This window comes from Zootoca vivipara, chromosome 5 (assembly GCF_963506605.1).
Source record: "Zootoca vivipara chromosome 5, rZooViv1.1, whole genome shotgun sequence".
NCBI classification, from domain to species: domain Eukaryota; kingdom Metazoa; phylum Chordata; class Lepidosauria; order Squamata; family Lacertidae; genus Zootoca; species Zootoca vivipara.
The window spans coordinates 35,765,621-35,785,803 of NC_083280.1; the positions used below are offsets into that span (position 1 = coordinate 35,765,621).

The 20,183-nt window shown below is 44.1% G+C and overlaps 1 protein-coding gene across 1 annotated transcript in view; it reads left to right on the forward strand.

Moving 5' to 3' along the window:
- Positions 1 to 427: 427 nt before the first annotated feature.
- SNED1 (sushi, nidogen and EGF like domains 1) overlaps positions 428 to 20,183 on the forward strand; it is a 79,947-nt gene continuing 60,191 nt past the window's right edge. The window contains exon 1 of the mRNA XM_035133206.2: positions 428 to 638. Coding sequence (XP_034989097.2) covers positions 429 to 638 — 210 coding nt within the window. The 5' untranslated portion in view covers position 428. The remainder of the gene's footprint in view (positions 639 to 20,183) is intronic.

Genomic DNA, 20,183 nt, shown 5'->3' on the forward strand with positions numbered 1-20,183 from the left:
AGAGAAGACGCGATCCTTCTAACCCCGCCCCTAACCTCGGCGGCCGCCTCCTCCAGGTCGCGTCCTAATTGGCTGACCAGGGTATGAATATGTATACCCCCGAGCGGTGTGAATGAGCCGCTGTCTCCTCCCTCAACGCTGCACAGAGAGGCTCAGTGTGCGCGCGGGTCGCTCAGCAGCAGCAGCAGCAGCAGCCACCGCCGTCCCGAGCAGAGCCCTCCTCGCGTCCCGGGAGCCGGCGCTGCCCTGCCGCCGCCGAGCCAGAGGCAGCTCCTTGTCCCTTTGGCGCCACGGTCTCCCTTCCTCCCTCCCGGCCCGCGCCGTCTACGCGCTCCCTCCCTCGCCTCAGCGCCCCGTGTGCGCCTCCGTGCCAGCCCCGTCGCCTCCGCTCGGCTCTGCCCGCCCGTACTTCGGCGCCCGCCGGGGAAATGCGGGGCCTGTCCGGCTGGGTGGTGCTGCTGGCGCTCGGCAGCTGGCTCCGGCTGCGGGCAAAGGGCGCCGTGCCCCTGGCTGACTTCTACCCCTTCGGGCCGGCGCAGGGGGACACGGCCACCCCGCTGCAGGACGATGGCGGCTCGGGGCTCCGGCCCATCGCCGTGAAGTTCCCCTTCTTCGGCGCGGCTCACATGGCGCTCTACGTGAGTAGTCTGCCTGAGAGAGACACCCCCCTCAACCCCGAGGTTGCCTGCCGCGGAGTAGTTACCCCGGAATGCTCTGTGCCTGAGGGCCCCTTAGAAATACCTCACCCAACATACTTGGTCCTCGTAATAAAAGGGAGACTGGAGCGGGGAGGGAAACCCAACCGGGCTCACGACGTGAGAGGCTTTTCTTCACAGAGCGCGCTTGCTTCCACCGACCGGGATGCTCTGCGTTGAGCTTTGCAATGCCACGCCAGGCGTGCTTTCGCTGAAGCAGATCCCACGGAAGTTGGGTGAATCTCTCTCGCGCTCTCTCTCCCTGGGAATAAGTGCTCCGAGCTGCAGCCCGGGACCCTAAAGCAGGCTTGGCTAATCCGTGGCGCTTCAGGTGTTTGCTGGGACTCCTGGCCATAGACTAGGAGTTGAAGTAGCGCACGGATGTATGGAGGAATGCCGCAGGTTAGCCAACTCTGCTTTAAAGCTTATAGCATCTGAACTGGGCCAAAGGCAAGCGGGGATCTTTCACTGGCTTTCTCATTCCTAGGGATGAGTGTGGTGCAAAACCCCTGCCTTGTACTGAAGCCAGGTAAAGGTGGTGGGGTATTTTGAAAAACTTGGTTTCTTAGACTATGTTCACATGGATTCTGTTCGATAAACTTATGATACACATACTCAGTAGCCTATGGCAGGGATGAGGGACCACACATCTCACCATCCCTGACCATTGCCCATGCTGTCTGGGGCTGATGGGAGCTTGAATCGTAACAATATCTGAAGGGTTACATGTTCCCCATATCTACTTTCTGGAGCTCATGGGGGGCCCAGTACAGACGAACCACAGGTGGCATGGTAGCTACTTTAACTCTGATTTCTGCAAACTATTGATAAGAAACATCTGCACGTGAAGAACTGCGGTTTTTGCACACCTGTTAGAATGTGTTTGCTGCCTTTCTGCAAAGATGTACTCGGAATTGCCCATCAAAACATATATAAATAGGCTAAGTATTAGTGCACTGGTGGGTTTCCCAAAGTCCATCCATTGTTCTTCAGCACTTTGACTTTCACATGACAATCTTGGCTATGGGATTATGTAGGTAGTAAATGTCATATAACAGGATAGCATGGTGGGGATGAGAACCCAGTGATAGAAGGCACCTCAAAACCACCAAAGAAGCAAAAGTGGAGGGTGGAGGTGGGGTAGGAGCCTCAAGATAGTGCCTTGAGAGATAGTGTCTTGAGATAGGATGGACCAGTAGTCTGTTTTAGATACATGTTTTTAATATGTCTTATTTTGGTGTGCCACCTTGACAATGTATTCTTGTTTATATAATTGTATATTGCATTGTTGTAACCTGCCCATGGTGAAGGATGAGTGATAAATTTTGTAATAATAAATAATAATAATAAATAAATGAGCATCAACTGGTAATACCAGAAAAAAAATATGATAGGTACTTCCAGACACATGGCTTGATAATGTAAAGGAGTAGGTTACGATAGCTTTTTTTAAACTCCTCCTTGAGTAAATCCAGATTAAATAAAGGGGTGGGTGGGAATAGACAGATACTTTTATGCCTGTGATGCCATGTGGATGCTGCAGAAAATGGCAAGCATGATGTGGCAGCAATTGTCACACTCAGCACCCATCTGGAAGCACCTAATGACGCTGCCCTTGAGGAAAATACTGAACCGAAGGCATTCTGACCAATCTGTGCATACTGTAATTGGTTGCAACTTGCAAGCACCAACTTAGGACCTGCTCCTTTGCACTAAAGGGCTGTCATCCAGCCAGCTGAGTGTGCTAGCCAGAAAGAGGGACCAAAGAGTTAAACTACTGCTAGCCACAAATAACTGTCATGATTCCAGAAAACTGCATGGTGGATTTAGAAACGAAATCTCAAAAGACAATTGCTTGTCATCTGTCTTCCGGGCCTTTCAGTCCTATTACCATGTTTTTAAACTCTTCCCCCCACTCTGCAATCATGATCATTACAACAACAACAAAATTCTTCCCATCCCCAAAAGCAGATTTTCAAGATTCTAATGACAGCAAATATACCACTAACTGCCTTGGCAACCGCATAGTCCGCAAGCCAGATGTTTGTACAACCAAAACCAAATTTCGTTAGCCAAGATAGTTAGATAATATAGCTTTGCACTTAGGTTGGCTTTAAAGTTTGGTTTGTTTTCCAGCAGCTCTTTCCGTGTGCCTTTATGACTTGGCAAGCGTTGGAGGTGGGATGGCCAAGCAGACAATTGGTTAGGCAAGGCTGTTGGGGTTGGATATAACACCAAGCCAAGGTTTTAAGCCAGCAACAAACCATGGGCTTCATCCTGTGGTTTTCCAGGAAACAAACCAAGGTTAGTCTCTGGAGCTGGGTCTACACCATGGCTAAGCTAAACAAACCATGGCTTAGCATTATGTGCAAAACAGGCCTGTGAGTAAAATCTCTAAAATCTTTGCTGATGATAGTTGGAAGAAAAAAGTGCTGTGGTAGATGGCTTGTGATCTAATTCAGCCTGGTAGTAGTAAAAACAATAGCGCCATTTACACGTTCAAAGCACTTCACATGAGCCTCACAACAACCCTCGTTAGGTTCAACAGTATTATTATCTCTGTAATGCAGGATGAGGGCGATAGAGACTGATGCACCACATTGTCAGTTCATTGCAAAGTGAGGCTTGAACCAAGGTATCTGATTCATCTTTCTCTCTTGAGCTATATGTTCCAGTAAAAACATGTACCCAAGCCTCAGTGGATTGGACCCTAAAGCTTGTCAATCTAGTCTAAAGTTTGTCAATCTAGCCTGGTGCCTTCCAGAGGTTTTACACTACATCTCCCAGCCAGCACAGCCAGGTTGGGAAAGGCAAAGTTAACTTCAGAAGGTCACAGGAGGACAATTTCCTGCCCCATATCCCTTCCCATGCTCATTGTTCAGGAGCCACCCCCTCCACCCCCTGGAAAGGCTTTTCAAGGATCATAAGGGAAAGAATGGCACGAGAGAAATTTCCCTGTCTTATGATTCAAGCCATACTGTAACTGTAACATCCATTGATTCAGAATCTTTAGACTGATGGCTTGTGCTGTGATAGATTCTTGTTTTATACAATATGACTGGCATCTTTAAATCTAGCTGCCTTTTGCTTGGTTCCTTTTCTTTCTTTTTTAGGTCACTTCGAATTATTCCAAAGTCATCTGGATTTACTTGGGGACAGTCAACAGTTTTAATTTAATTTAAGGCATCAAAGCTGTAACAGGATGTTGCGAATCGGCATGTCTTTGCTATATTTGGCAATTACACTCTGCAGCCAAGGGGTTATAATGGCCTAAAGATTCTGGGTTCAAGGAAAATCCTTGAATGGCTTAGCCTCTTCCACTGCCTAATTCTATTGGCTGGTGTGACTCTGTTAGCTCTCTGAATATGATTTGCACTGCAGTCTTGCACCTTTGGGTTGTCCACTGCCAGTACATGAATATGAGTTTGGCTGCATGAAACTCAGCACAAGGACATTCCTGAAGAGTAGGTGTAAAAACTAGGTGACTGTAAAACTTTTCCCCTTGCCTGCCATGATAGGAGACAGGAAATTGCTTACAATGATGACCAAGCAAAATCTAATTTCCTGGACACAGTAATAGATGTTGACATTACCTCAGGAGAGTCTGTTACTGCAGCAACACAATCCAGTAGCCTTAGAAGATATCTCTTTCTCTGCCTGAGAATAATTCACGTGGAGGAGAGTCTTGTGGTTGAGCTTTAATTTAGTCTTGGTGCTGTAAGCAAGGAGGGCGCTTCCATGGTAGACAATTACTTCAATGTTTGTTCCAATTTCATGCACTGTCATGACATATGACAAACAAATGGCCCTCTTCTGTTCCATGCACAAGCACCAGGAAATGGTTACCAATACAGTATGTGTGCAGGGTGCAAGCATTGACTTACTTGGAGGTCCATATTTGCTTACGTTCATCCTATGTGAAGCTGTATTTAAGGTAACAGAGCCCGAAAATGAGAAAGCTGTACTGGCTTGGGTTTAGCTAGTCTGTTGTCTGGCATTTACTTTATCAAAAGGGATACTTTTTGGAAAACGTCTTTTACTAGCATGCATTCTTCACTGATCATCCTTTCCTATGCCTTGTGTCCAAGCACTGTTTGTTAGAATATGGCAACACTTTGGTGCTGTGAGGAATACATGCACTATACAATAACACTCTTGGAAATGGTTACAGGTAGGTAGCCTTGTTGGTCTGACGTAGTCGAAACAAAAAATAAAAAAAATCCTTCCAGTAGCACCTTAGAGACCAACTAAGTTTGTCATTGGTATGAGCTTTTGTGTGCATGCACACTTCTACAGATACCATGATACCATTTCGTGCTACTGGAAGGAATTTTTCCCCCTGACTCTTGGACATGGTTATTATACTTGTGCGTGGCTGGGGTTAAATTTTGAGTGCCCAAGCAAGACTCTTAACCAGGCATCCCCAAACTTCGGCCCTCCAGATGTTTTGGACTACAATTCCCTATCCCTGTTAGCTAGGGATCATGGGAGTTGTAGGCCAAAACATCTGGAGGGCCGCAGTTTGGGGATGCCTGCTCTTAACCACTAGCACATGCTCTGGTCCCTGACTTTGCACCACATTTTAAAAATGCAACAAAGGGTCAGAGGCACACCGAAGCACCTCTGCCCTCTCCTTCAAACTGGCTTTCTGGGCCTACATTGTTGGTGGAATCTAACTGCCTAGCAGATGCAGGAGCAAGCCAGTGTATCCTTTGTTCCCCTGGAGCTCAGAGCTAGCCAGAGGCAGTGGAGGCATGCTGGTGTTCAAACCACCCAGCGGATGCTGAGACAAACTTCCAACTATGGGCTCATCCAGGCTACCTTTCATGCTGTATTTCTAGGCATAGGACTGCACTTTAAAGTGCTATGTCCAACCCCCCCTTCCCCTCCCCTCTCTGGTATTTTCCCTGTGAAAACTTGCTCTTTACCCCTGAATCAGAGCACACGACAATCTCCAGAAAACCTGAATTGCTGTTTATTCTGATTCAGTGTTTAAGAGTGGGTTTTTGCAGGGAAAGCACGGGGTGAAAAAAGAAAAGAAAACCATTCAGGCACAGCATTTTGAAGCTCAGACCTCTGCCTAGAAATCGTGGGGTAAAAGGTAAGTGTGGCTGAGTCCTATGTTTGGGGCCAAGGCACATTGAGGGCAGCATAATTGGTTTCGCTGCATGGGATGCAACCTTGCTATCCACATTATGTCTAGGAAAGATAGTAGCATAAAATGGGGTCAGCAATCTAAGGCCCATGCGCTCGAAGCAGCCCACGGAGGTTGTTTGACCGGCCCATGAGCCACCCCCAAACTGAGTTGCCCGCTCGAGCGCTGCACTAAACTGGTGCAGTGCAGGGACTTGCTTATGCGGCGCCGAAATTCGCATCTGCGCAGATGCAAATGCCAAAAATTGCAGGCGCGCGCGATCTGGCCCACAGAGGGATCTCCACAGGACCGATCCGGCCCAGGCAAGATAAACCTTGCTGACCCCTGGTATAGACAATAAGGTAGTTAAACCAATGGTTTCACTCTGTATTGTAGAGGATAGCTTCCTATTCCTACCCACCCTCCGGAAAGTTTATAACCAAGAACAAACCTAGACTACAGCTTGTGGTTAGTGATGGGGAAGAGAGAGAGAGATTAACCAGAAGCCTGCATTTGGACAATATGATAAGTGAAACCTTGGCTTAGCTCAACATGGTGTGGGAGTTTTAAAAAGACCAGGAAGGCACAAAATGTCTGAGCTCCTCTCCAGGAGCCTGCACGATCCCAGTAAGTTATCGTTCGGCTTATTGTGACATGTGAACCAGGACAGCCTCTCTGTGTGATTAAATCTGGCAGCATGCCAATGTCACTGAAGGCAAACAAAGTCTTTTCAGAGTAAGGGCAGTGGTTCCTGGATAGGTGAAAATGACAAAGAGCTTTGCAGCATCTTTAAAGGATAGCAGACTTACTGTAGCATAAGCCTTTGTGGACGTTTATCCCACTTAATCAAATGCACGAACTGTTAAGTCTTTGATTGGCAGATACATATACACCTGCCGGTTGAAGATAACAGTTCATGTGCTTAATTAGGAGTGCTGTGAGTCCAGGAAAGCTTGCACTACAATAAATCTTAAAGTGCAAAGAGATGCTTTGCTGTGTTTGCTGAGGCAGACTAAGATGCCTGCCCCTTTGGAAGTTGTGATCCTGAACACTCTTGCTCTCTTTTCATACTCCTGAATATGTTTGTGGAAAGCAGTACTTCTGGTTGAGCTCTGTAGAGTTTGGAAAGAGAACACTGCTAAGACCTTTGAACTGATATGTTCAAATTAGTAAGGAGTTATCCAGGGCAACTATGATAACTTTTTTTTGGGGGGGGGATCCTACAGGGAGAGAGCAGGACATAATTTCCTGTCAGTGATGGTTTATTTTGCTTGACCCACTTGCAGGAGTCCTGAAAGGGCTCCAAGGAGGGGGGTAGATGAAGAACAGGAAGCAAAGCAATTCACTCCTAACCCCACCCAGTGTCTCAGTCCAGATAAAACCAGGCAGTGGAATAAGTAGAATAGAATGGTCACATTTTTTAAAAAAAAACACTTTTATATTTTTACTTTTTTAAAAAAAAAACTTAAATGCCAATGGAAAACCAGCACATTCATCAAATGTGTTTCCTTGTTCTGTTAGTTCCTGGATTTATCTGACTTCTTTCTTTTACTGTGGGGGAGTATTCAAAAGTTGTGCCATCCATATATCCACAGTCTGAGGTGACACATTCCATTCTAAAACCTCTGCATATTATTATTCCCATCAAACATAGGTAAGTGCCAGTCCTTTCTGTATCAGAAACAGTGTCATCCATGTACAGAAGGAAGGTATCAGCCAGGGTAACCCAAAGTTTTACAGACGTTCAGACAATATTTAGAAATAAAGCCCTAAAACAGAGGAGGAGAACTACAAAACAGACCTAGTGCGGACTGAGCATGCTCTACAGCCACAGAATGCTGACCGACTAGTTGGTAAAAACAGAAAACGAGGTGGGAGAGAGAATGAAATGGGGTATTGTGGAGGAAGGCATGGACCCACTCCCCCCCTTTAGGTCCCTGTACTGCTGCAGTTGTGGTAGGAGATGAGAGAGAAAAGTCTACATGGTCTGGCTTCCCACAGCAGCGGCAGTGGGGTGGGGCTAAAGGAGAGAAATAAGCTTTGGGTGTCAGTACCCTGTAAGGAGAGAGGGAGCACAATTTGGGCAATCTATAGGGGGAGGGTTGTTAATGGAGGGGGTTGGCAAGGGGTTGGGGGGTAGGCGTGGGTAGCAAGCAGTGTTAGCAGTGACACAGCCCCTAGTACTTTAGTAATGTCAAACAAGGAGTGTCAATGCAGGTGCTAGACTGCAATAAAAAAAACACTGCCATGTTGGGGGAAGGGGTTTGAATGAGGCAGAGATCTCTCTGTCCACCTCAAAACAGCTCCAATGAACCGCCCAGAAAGTGGCACCACCAACATGCTCTTTGTGGCCACATGTCTTTGTGTCAAAAGTTAAGGAAACAATCATGTTCACAGGCTCAAATATGATGCATTTGGGGAGGCTGAACCCCTCCCAGATACCACCCTAAGCTCCTTTCAGGAATAGGTGATGGAGTAGGTATTGGAGAGACTCAGCACCAGATCCCTACTTGGCTATGAAGCTCACTGAATGACCTCGTGGCAATGACTTTTTCTCCCTCTCCCCCCCCCCCCCCCCGGTTGTAGTGAAGATAAACTGGAGGTGGGGCATGTGTTGTTCTTTAAACTGATTGTACAACAGATGTGACAACAGATGCAATTACTAAATAACATGTATCCCATTCTCAATTGCTGGAGACAGGTAAGGGACCAAAGCACAGTGAGGGGACACTCTTTCTGCTTCCAAAGGATTAGTCCTCATTGTTTGTTGAAGGTCCTACACATGAAGCAGAAACCTATCTCACCAGAGTCAAGAATGGGCAAACGATTAAACAAACAAAAGCTCATCTTCTGCCAGTTTGTACACTTAATCTAGGAAACAGCGCCTTACAAACAACGGTGATTGCATTAAACAATGAATGTGGGAGAGAAAAGGTCAAGCCAGGACAGTGCAAACTACTTGCAGAAGAAAGTAGAAGGCATACGCGGATGCTAGCTGCAGGATTTCCATAGAAATGTATTTGGCTTCCCACAACATCAGAAGAAAGATCCAATGATGAAAAGCCTGTATGCGGCTAGAACATTGGATAGTTCATTACATCAGGGGTGCGCAACTTATAAGTTACAAAGGGCTACACTGGAAATACATAATTAGCAAGGGCTGTGTTCAATTTGCACATTTGAATATAATTAATGAGCAGCTCTGCATTGGTAAGACTTCATCCGGAATATGGTGTTCAGTTCTTGAGCTCTAATGCCTAGAAAACAATTGACAACTGCAGAGGTATTTGGAGAAGACCAATGTTGAGGAGGAAAAGACCAAAGGAAGGGAGTGTGCTTCTCCTGTAGAAATGGAGGTTGCATGGAATGTATGGGTGAGTTGTATGGGGTTGATGGTTTTTGAAATGTTCAGTGTGCCGCAATAAGAGGCATTGTTGCTTGAAAGGACAAGCGGCACAATGATTTTATGCAAAGACAGATTGTGGTTAAACATTATGAAGGTTTTGGAATCTCCTTTCTAGGTGATCTCAGAAAGAAGCAGGCCAGGCATCTGGTAGGGATGCTTCATATTATCCCTTTGTCATGTTTATGTCCCACACTTTCCCTCTCAAAAGCCTAAGGAGTCGCACATGAGGTTCCCATTTTTATTCCTGTAGCATCTCTCTAAGATAGGTTGGGTTAGGACACTATGCCTTCACCAACACCACCCAGAAAAATTTCATGGCTGGGTGGGATTAGAGCCTGTGCTCTGCACATTGAACCCCTGCCCTGTAGTTCTTATGCAACACTGGTTCTTGTAGGGACACAGGCTAAGCTAACAGAACTACCAGTATTATTCTGTTCTTGCTCACAATTGGGGTTAGTTCTCATATGCAGCAGATGTGGTGGTAAACATGTTTCTAGATTGTACCACTTTAGACTGTAGGGTTTATGTGGTATGAATGCCTCACCATTTAAACCAGTGGTGGCTAGTCCAATCCTCCACACAGTTTTTTCTGCCCCCCCCACCTCCAAGACCCTACTGAATTTCGCAGTGGCAGCTATGATAATAAAAGTACACTCAACACGGGGATGGACAGAGAAGTTTTAAACTCCAGGACCCTGTTGGCATGTAAATCACCCCCTCCCCAGTCATCAGTTTGATTGCTTAATGAGCAGTGAGGGGTTCTAACCCCCTTCAGTTCATGTAAGGTTAGGCCACATCCATTGTTGACATGCAACCCCTGAAGGCTTAGCAAAGAGTGAATGCAGCCTTTAGCCAAAAAAATGTTAGCCACACACCCCTACTTAAACAATATAAAAAGCTGAGCTACATACAGAAGATGAATCATAGAATTGTAGAGCTGGAAGGAGAAAGCCAGACTAGAACCATACGCTCTTGACATCTAGCTTTCTAGGAAATATGTTCTAGGAAATATGTTTTTCCCACTTTGCCTTTACCTTCTATGAGGAGGGTGCTGGAACCCTATGAGGAGGGTGCTGGAACCAAACAGGAAGCACAGGCAGATTCTGTTCCCTCCCCACTCCACTCATGAAAATGTTCCAATGGCTATTGTTAACTTTTGGGTTTCTACTGAGAGTAGCATGGGGTTTTTCCCCCCTCCTTAGCCTGCTGTGTATCTTAAAGGTCAGTAAAACATACTGTTAGTTGGTTTGACTTGTTTATAAGATGCAGTTGGATAGAAATCTTAAAAACATTACTAGCTATTTAAACGAGAGGAGAAGCCAAGGGTTTATTGATCCATGAAAGCATTTGCTTTTACTAAGAAGTGAAGCCAGTCAGTCTTTATTTTATTTTATTTTTTTTAGTATATGGGCAGTTCTTCAGAAGAAACTTTGCTACTTTGAAACAGCAAAATATCATGTATGTTAAAACCAAACTGATGCTTCTGATTAATGGGGGGGGAGAGAAAAGTGGGACATTCTGGGATCAAATCAGAAACTGGGATGGCTTCTGTAAATCCGGGACTTTCCCTGGAAAATAGGAGGGTCTGCAATAATTATAATTTTAAGATATTGCACGCAAGAATCATATTATTTTGAGATAATGCTTGTGTTCTAATTGAATATCAGCCAGAACTGCTCTATGCTTATACTCGCTGCTGTGACTGTTAGTGCCCACCTTTTCCCACCTTAGGCAATCACCTTAGGCAATCACCAACTTAGTTTGTGCTACTGTGAACCAATAGTTGCTGTACCTCATGGTATTTATTCTTCCTGTTTGCATCCCATTCTAAAGATCTACCCAAATTCCTGCTCTTTATGTTTTTCTTCAGCCAGCACCCCTTTGTCACTTCCAGGTTCACTAACTGTTTATGTAACAATATCTGTGTTGTACTAGCTGGCTGTTGCCACTCTATACAATATGTCTGGGAGTTGCTTTGAACTTCCCATTTGTAGTTATTTTACTGGCAATCTTTCATCTTCTTTTACATTTGGCTTCTGGGAGCATCAAAGTCTTTTGTAATGTTTTGGTTCATATCCTGCCAGTGACAATCAATTATTCCCATGTTTGCTGTCATTCATATTCTGTCATAAGGTTCCCAAGTGATATGTACTTGCAGCTCTTTGTGAATAATTGCAGACCACAAACATGACGACTGTGTACTGAATGTACAGAAAGTCTGCTCTGCAAAATTTGAACTTCCAGTAAATATTATTGTTGACCCCAAATAGTGGATTTGGGAGGCACTTCCCAAAAGCTTGCCACATGTATTAATCTGGCAGCAAAGAAGTGGGAGCATTTTTGCAGCCAAAACCTTAAAGCAGTTCTCTGTTCTGAGTGGCAAGCCCATTGCTGCGGGTTTTGATATTCACACCAGCAAACGTATAAGTGTGGATTGCATGCATATGTATTTAAATATCTGTGTTAAATATCTGTGTGCATCTGGGAACCCTAAGTGGGCAAACAATTTCTCTTAAATTTTGAAATGGGGTTTATGTTTAAGAATGATTTGGCATGGCAAGCACAGAAATGAAAACTCTGCTCTAACGTGCTCTCTGATTTACAGTGATGATGTTGCATAATTTTTTGAGATGCTGCAAGATTTGAGGGGTGTGTGTTCAGGGACGGGGGTTTCCCTTGATATTCATGTGGGGACATCCATGCTGGAAATGGGTTTTCCCCCAGTCTTGTTTTCTAAAATGGAAGGTGCTGATGTCCAACCCCATCTGGAAGCTGAGCCTCTAATCCAGGCATCCCCAAACTGCAGCCCTCCAGATGTTTTGGCCTACAACTCTCATGACTCCTAGCTAACAGGACCAGTGGTCAGGGATGGTGGGAATTGTAGTCCAAAACATCTGGAGGGCCGAAGTCTGGGGATGCCTGCTCTAATCCATCTCTGGGGAACCTGTGGTCCTCTAGATGGTGTTGGCTCCAATTCCCTTCATCCCTGACCATTGACTGATGGCTGGGGCTGATGAAAGTTGGAGTCCAACATCATCTGGAGGGCCACAGATTCCCCATATCTGCTGTAATACTAATAGTATAAGGATTCAAGGGAGTTTCTCAGTGGTGAAAGACAAAAAGTCACAAACTTGTAAAAGTTACAGTTTTGTATATTCGTCCTTATAATGGCAGCAGGGACCTACAAGCAAATAAAACCTTTCTGCCTTGGTTATAGTTGGACTAATAGCACTAAGGTAGGTTGATTAACTTTATCTTAAAATACAGTGCAGCTTTAGAAACCAAACTCAAATATCACATTTGTTTGACATGCAGATCTCAAAATTCAGCCTTCACCTGCAGGGAGCAGCTGTTTTTGCTTTACGCTCTCCTCTTCTTCTTTTTCTCGCTAAGGAAGACTTTTACATGCTCATAATGGTACAAGGTGAAAAGAGAACTCACCCCACCCCACCCGGACACACACACACACACACACACACACACACACACACACACATTCCTGGCTTTGGCAGAATCTATACTTGAAAATTCATTAATGTGAAAATGCTCAAATGTATCCACACACCCCTCACTTCTCTCATCTTTGTTTCACCAGTTTAATGCTTCCCTTTGTTACCCTAATGTGTTGGGGTGTAGTTTTGTAGCTTGTAATAGTATTATGTAATAATTTTATAATCCACCTGAGATCTTGCCCAGCATATGGTTTTGGAGAAGAGTTGTGTACTATTTTCCTTTTCATTGCTTATTGTTAGCGAGGGTTGGGGTTGTTTTTTTTTTAATCAGTAAAATCACACAGCCCTCCTGCATACTTCGCCCCCACCCAGACCACGCTGGCTGAGCTCCAATCTCTACAGAATGGCTGTAAAATGCTCCTATCCTTTGTAACAGAGCCAGACTTTTAGTGGGTTGCCTTTGGCAGTGCTGTAAAAGGCAACACCAAGTGCAAGGCAAAGATGAGTCAGGCTGAGAAAGTCTCCACTAGATAGATTTTCTTGGTGCAGTGAAGGCTTTCTTCCTCATGGAACATGAAAAGGGCTAGCAGGGAGGCTAGAATCTCAATCACCACCCCTCTTCCTCAAATCCTATCCGAAAATGTGTGTGTTCATCCTCTGCCTTGCCTCCCAGGTCACACAGCTGGTCTCTGTCACTGATAAGGACTTGTTCCTGGCACTGGAAATGCTAGCAGTTGTCCTCTTTCACACAAGGAGGTAATTGAACAAATCCTTTAGCAACATCACACATGCACACTTGGCACTCCAGTCTGCCTCTCTTCTGCCCTCTTCCAATATGGAATGTGGAAGGGGGCTCCTTTTTAACATGGTGCTTGCAAGTGGCAGAGTGAATGGGCATATGTTTTAAATCCAAATCCTCCCCAGTTCTGAGGGATTTTATCATCACCATGGGGAAAATATTTTAAAATCAACTCCTTTCTTGGCCATTGCTCCGAAACTTTCTTTATGAGAAGGGGACATTGACAGCGATAGCATTTATGCATTGCCTGCGAAAGGTCCCAGGTGCAGTTATTGGTATCACCTGGTAAAAAGGATTGTTACCAACTGATAGGAAATATCTTTGTCAGGTATCCTGCAGAGCTGTTCCCAGCCAGAGTAGACTGCACCAGCTTAGATGGGCAAATTGTCTGGCTTAATATAAGTTGGCTTCCTATGTTTTGGAATATTCCAACCCTGCATTGGCTCATTGATCTTGTCAGGCACAGTTTCCATCTCCCACACACTCCCACATTCCAGCAAGATAGTTTTTTGTCTTCTACGGTCATTTTCCAGCGCCTGCCCATGACCAGGACTATACATTGGGTGGGTGGGTGTGTAATTCTAAAGATTAAGTACTGCCAGTGGTAATAGTTGCAAAGCTCAAGCAGTTTTTAGCTCTATTTCTAGGCTCCTCTTGTGATGAATCCAAATAGGTTTCCATTTTATGCAGCAGAGAGCGGGGCGGGGGGACGGGAGGAAGGGGACTTTAAATATATGTATAAGATTTCCAGGTCCGTGGCAAATGCCATCTGTAACATTTGTCTTTTAAAAATTGAAAAAACAAAAAGGTGATAACTGCTGCTGGGTAGCTAGTAATACTGCATATCATTTTGCACAGTGTGTTTGACGTTTTTATTAATCCCCACAAAAACTTGGCATTTGGAATTTCTTTATTCTTTTGCTGCCACTGGGACAATAAAGGCATTAGTGACCGTGGATTTCCATAGTGTCTGGGAGGACTCTCTCTCTCTCTTGGCATTCCTATCTCTGGTGCTGTGGGACAAAGCTCAAAAGAAAGAGAAATCTGCACAGGTAGGTGGAGCAGGGTGCACACAACTTAAAGTATTTGAGAAGCTAAGCTTGGATAATAACTCTTATGTCTGTAGCCTCTAGCTACTTATATCTTTAAGAATTTTATCCTGAATATTGGATTAACAGCAAAGCAGCAGATTGTAGAACTATGAGGCGCCAACTAGTGCAGCAATTCCTTTCGTGGCAGGAGATGAATGTACTTCTCCCGTTTTCACAGGTATTAACAGCAAAAGGTTTAAGCTTCAGTTTCCATTCGTGCATGATTTCAGAGCTGACCCCTACAGCCTGCATTTCATATGTTCTCCATAGCAATGTTTTATTTGGCAGCGACCACATGGGGAGGACTCGAGGGAACCAGAATGCACTCAAACGAAATAGCTTGATGCATGGGTCCTTTGGGAAGAGATGGGTGTAACTTTAAAGGAGGTTTTCCCTCATTAGCATACTGAGCTCTGGTTTCTGCTGCTGGCTGTGGTGGAAAAGACTATGTGAACGGCCTACGTCTTGGCTAAGGCTCCCTTTCCTCACAAACTTTAGAGGTGAATCTTGCATAGCTTTTTCTAGTGGGTCGAATTGACACCATTGCAGTAGTGCTCTGTGTTGAAGAGGGAGCCCTGAGATTATCTGACGATATGGTCAAGTCACTTCCCTCAAAAGCTTGCTGCTTATATGCCATGCTATGATAAGGTGATTTGAAGTGTAAGATTTAAAAGCACCTTTCCTGGGGTGTGTCCACACACCCTAAAAAAAAGCTTTGTTGACATAAACCTACCACTCTCCTACAAGAAAGGAGAGGGCTTCGAGAGAGCCCAGGACAGCAAAAGCCCTGACAATCAGCTGGGATCAGTTGCACTATGGGAGTCCCTATAGAGCAGCTGAGGGGGCAGAAGGAAGCTACTTGGACTCAAAGCACTTTCTTTAGCACTTTAAATTCAAGCTGCTTTCTGTGGAAAGAAAGAAAAAATACTGCATTTTAAAACAGCACACTGTATATGTTTTTCCCTTTCCAGAGTAAGCAGTTTGTATTCAGTGCACTGCAGAAAGCACTTTGAATGCATCTTATTTCTCTGCAGAGGAAAATACCTCATTTTTAGGAGCATTTCCCCCTCTGGAAGCATAAGAATATCTACAGCTCAAAGGTGTCAGTCCTTGGTTTCATGCCGGATCTGCAGTAACACTGCAGTCCTATACACATTTACTCATTGAATTCAGTGGGACTTACTTCTGGGTAGATATGCATGTGGTTGTGCCTATGTCACTTTATCAAATTTGTGGCTGGTGCATCTAGCAAAAAGTGTCTTACAGCATTACAGGCTTAATGCTGTAATACATTTGTTAGTTTTTAAGGTGCCATAGTCCGAACATCCCAAAGTACCACTTGCTTTTTGTTAGTTGTTTTCCACTAAAGGAAAATCAGTACAACCTTAGGGGGGGGGAGGTCTTTTAGAGTTTTCAAATGGATCCTCTGCTGCCAATTGTTTGAGCTATTGAAGAGCTGTGTTTTTGTGTTTTCTTAAATGTCAGCCACTAGAGAAGGGCACCACATGTTTCCGAGCATGTTAAGCTGGTGTTTACTTTTTGTTCCCCCTGTCCTCCCCCACCCCACAACTCCCTTGTGAGTGTTAATAAGCTGCAGGGTTCACCCAGAAGATTGTGCTGTTCTTTGCACCACTGTATGAAGCTTGGGAATGTTCTATTTTTATCTTTAAAGACATTGGCCAGGATGTGACAAAAGCTCATCTGGAATAAGTAAAGATTCCCCCCCCCCCCCAATTGTGGGGCTGTGACTTTTCCAGATAAAGGGAAAACTTCTAACTGTAAATGGGAGAGGCCCATTGCTCTGTAAGAACACCAACTGCCCTTTTTGCTAAAGTGGATTATGTTTCTCGCATGAGATACATGGGTGGTGTCCAGATTGGCACATATGTTTGTGGGTGCGTTACTTTTTGGATTTCTTCTTTGGGGGTTAGGTATTATTTGGCTTGGGAGCTTTCCCCCCCCCCTCCGTGATGTTTCTGGGTTTAATTTAGATTTTCTCCTAATTGTTTTGCTTTCATGTGTTGTGTTTATCATTTTCCTGCTCAGTTTCTTTTTTAGGTTCCGAAAACAGTTTCTGCATGAGTGCATCATCCATGACATTTGTCATCAGCAGGTGGCTCTGACAAATGGCAACAATTAGAAATGGGGCGCTCTCTGGGAAAACTTGTGAACCCCCTTCCTGGTGTGGCTTCCTGCAATATCTGCAAAGTGTGGATCTTGTGATTCATATACCTCTACTCTGTACATACATGGAGCGCATCTGCATTTAATTTGGGAATGTGCATTTTCAAACAGAATCTAAATGCAATGGCTTTCAAAAAATAGTTATTTATAAATTGGAAGCCACATCTTAAAGACTTCGTTCAGCCAACTCTCCTAAAATACAAATGACAAGAGCATCTCCAGATGAGTCCCACTCTAGAGCTGACTATATACTTGCCTTGAATGTGCACATGGCTAGTGAGGAATGCAGATGTTATCCCCTAAAGAAAGGTATATACCAGGCGAGTTTGGAACAAACAAGAGGAGGTTGAGTTCTTTATAATGCCATAGATGTATGTAGAGTCTCTCACCATGTGAAACACAAGCTTTTGGGCTACATGGGATAATAGTTGGATTGAGTAAATATGCAGTGTATGCCCTTTGGTGATCCTACTTCAGCTGAGTGTGCTTAAGCTACATTCCTAAGCACATTTGTGTGGAAGTGTATGTATGAAAGTATATATATAGGGACGCGGGTGGCGCTGTGGGTTAAACCACAGAGCCTAGGCTTGCCGATCAGAAGGTCAGCTGTTCAAATCTCCGTGGCAGGGTGAGCTCCCGTTGTTCGGTCCCTGCTCCTGCCAACCTAGCAGTTCGAAAGCACGTCAAAGTGCAAGTAGATAAATAGGTATCGCTCTGGTGCAAGGGTAAACGGCCTTTCTGTGCACTGCTCTGGTTTCGCCAGAAGCAGCTTAGTCATGCTGGCCACATGACCCGGAAGCTGTACGCCAGCTCGGCCAGTAAAGAGAGATGAGTGCCGCAATCGCAGAGTTGTCCGCGACTGGACCTAACGGTCAGGGGTCCTTTTACCTTTACCTTTACATGCTGCTAGAGCTTATTTCCAATGAAGTGCACTTAGCACTGAAGTTTTAGTTTGAAAACTGTGAAGGATGAAGAGAGACATCAGAAGGTGCCTACCTGGAGATTCTGGGGATTCAATCAGGGATATTCTGCATGCAAACCAGATGCTCTACAACTGAGTTGCATCCTTTCCCCTTTGAACTTATATCCTTCCATATTTTGACTTGGTATCTCTTAAGTTCCCCTGTATATGCATATAGAACTGATTTCCGCCCATGACCTCAGGCAAGAAATGAATGAGCCATTTTCTGAATGCATGAGCCTTTCCTGAACCCAAGACATGCAAAGCATTTTCAAATGACAAACTAAAAACTCAAGCCTCCTTTTAAAGTAAACTCCACTGAAATCAGCAGCACTTACTTCCATGTAAATGTGCTGAGGCTCTCGGTGGCTGTTTGCTGTGACATCTCGTTTTGTTTTGTTTTCTGTGGACATGCTCCTGGCATCTAAATAACCTGGATTGCTTTGAAAAATCCCAACTAGCTTTAGGCAGCTCTTTCTGAAAATCTTGGCCTCTGCTTCATCCCATATTGCTTTAATAATAGGAAGAATGTTCCCATGTGGACATTAAAAGGTTACTAAGAATTTATGAAACAGTAATCTTATTCCCCTTAGTCATGGCAATAACTCAACATGTGTTTACACAGAAGGGTTTGCCTCATACAAAATGCTGACCTGAGGGGTTGCTATACCAAATTCTTCAGCAATATGCTCCGGTAAGCTCTAGCCCTAGCATCAAGAACATGTAGAGGTTAGGGGTTTTTTCCCCTCCCCATTCTCCCTGCAACCCAGCTGGGAAACAAAGCAACACTGAACTGCAATGTGTGAAAAAATTCTTGGGCTTACAACCTTTTTTCAGGAAAAATGTATGTTGATCAGTTTGAGTAGGAATGTCAAAAAGGGTCACAAGCAGTGTGAATTTGTTAACTTTTGAGGTAGTTTTGCTATCCTTCTCTTACAGAGGTTTTTGAGCCACATAGAACAGAACCTCTGTTGCCTACTGGTGAGATTATTCAACACTTATTTTAACCATCTGGATGCAGGGCCCGTTAATATTTGGCAGCTATGGTTTTCAGTTAGCAAAGCTAGAGGTTCTCTGGGCTAGTCATTTCCACACTACATTTAAAGAACTCTTAAACCACTTTAAGAATCCCAGATAATTCTGGGAACTGTAGAATTCTGGATACTGTAAATCTGTGATGTCAGCACTCTTGATAAACCTCAGTTCCCACAATTCTTTGGGTGAAGCCATGGTAATTAAAGTGATATAAGAGTGCTTTAGATGTAATGTGTGGATGTGAAACAAGGGGCCATGTGTGTAGGCTGTCCTAGGTGTGCATGCTTTCTGTACATTACTTAGGCTGTGTACAAAGTTCAGCCTTTGAAGTGCTATTGTTTGACAATTCCTAGAAGCAGTTTTGTAGACATCACTGCAAGTGTCCATACCTGTATGCTATGCAGCCTGCTTGAGGAGTTGTTAAATCATTGTCATCTGTACACACAGATGGCATGTTCTCTTCCACTAGTGTGCATACATTGGTATCATTGCTCCCTTCCCTATCAATGCCCACCTCACTCCTTTTAAATAAATAAATAAAATCCTTCAAGTTTATTGACATACCAAAATGCTGGTAACAGAAAATGGGTAGGTTTTGAAAACTAGGAAACATGTTTTTAACTCCCATCAGCAGTCTAAGCATTAGGTTATATGCCCTGACTTACTTACTATAATTTATTAACTTTGACTTATTAACTTTAACTTTTTTTAGCAGAAACTTTTTGTGATAAGATTGCTCTCAAAGCTCTTAAATGTCATCTTATGTAGAACTTCATTGGGACTTATTTTCATGAAAATATGTTTGCTATGCTGCCATACTCTCAGATGCATCCATAATTGAAACTGCCTTATTTTCCTTGCAAGAATTGGAGATACATACCTGGTACGAGTGGTAATCCTTTTTGAGTGAAGCAACAGGCCATGTTAGGGCGTTGTAGGGATATTTCAACAGACTATTGATACATGAAATAATAAGGGCTAAAAACCTTTTGTTTTCCTTGTAAATGAATCTCCTTTCAGCTACATTCCTGCCCATTGTTCACCCTCCACCACCAACCATGAATTCTATTCCTCTGCTATAAAAACTAAAAAAACAACAAAAGCTCGTTGTCTTTCAGTGCCTTACATGATTTTGTTCCAATTATAAATTTGACAGGGCCAGTCTGATGAACTAATCCCAATGGGATTCCTTTTTTTTTAGTCATAAGATGTAGTCTTAAAATCTGTCCAATTGATGCTCATGAATTGTGCCAGAAGTGATATTAGCGTTTCCATCTTTTGCCTATGACAGTTTCATTTCTTTGAGCCAAAATGGTTCCTTCCTTACAATGTTTGATAAAATCTCTCATGACCTCAATGATGTCTAAGAAGAATGTGCTTGTATGTTTTCTCATGACTTCAGAGCTCCCTCTCTGTCTCTCTGCCA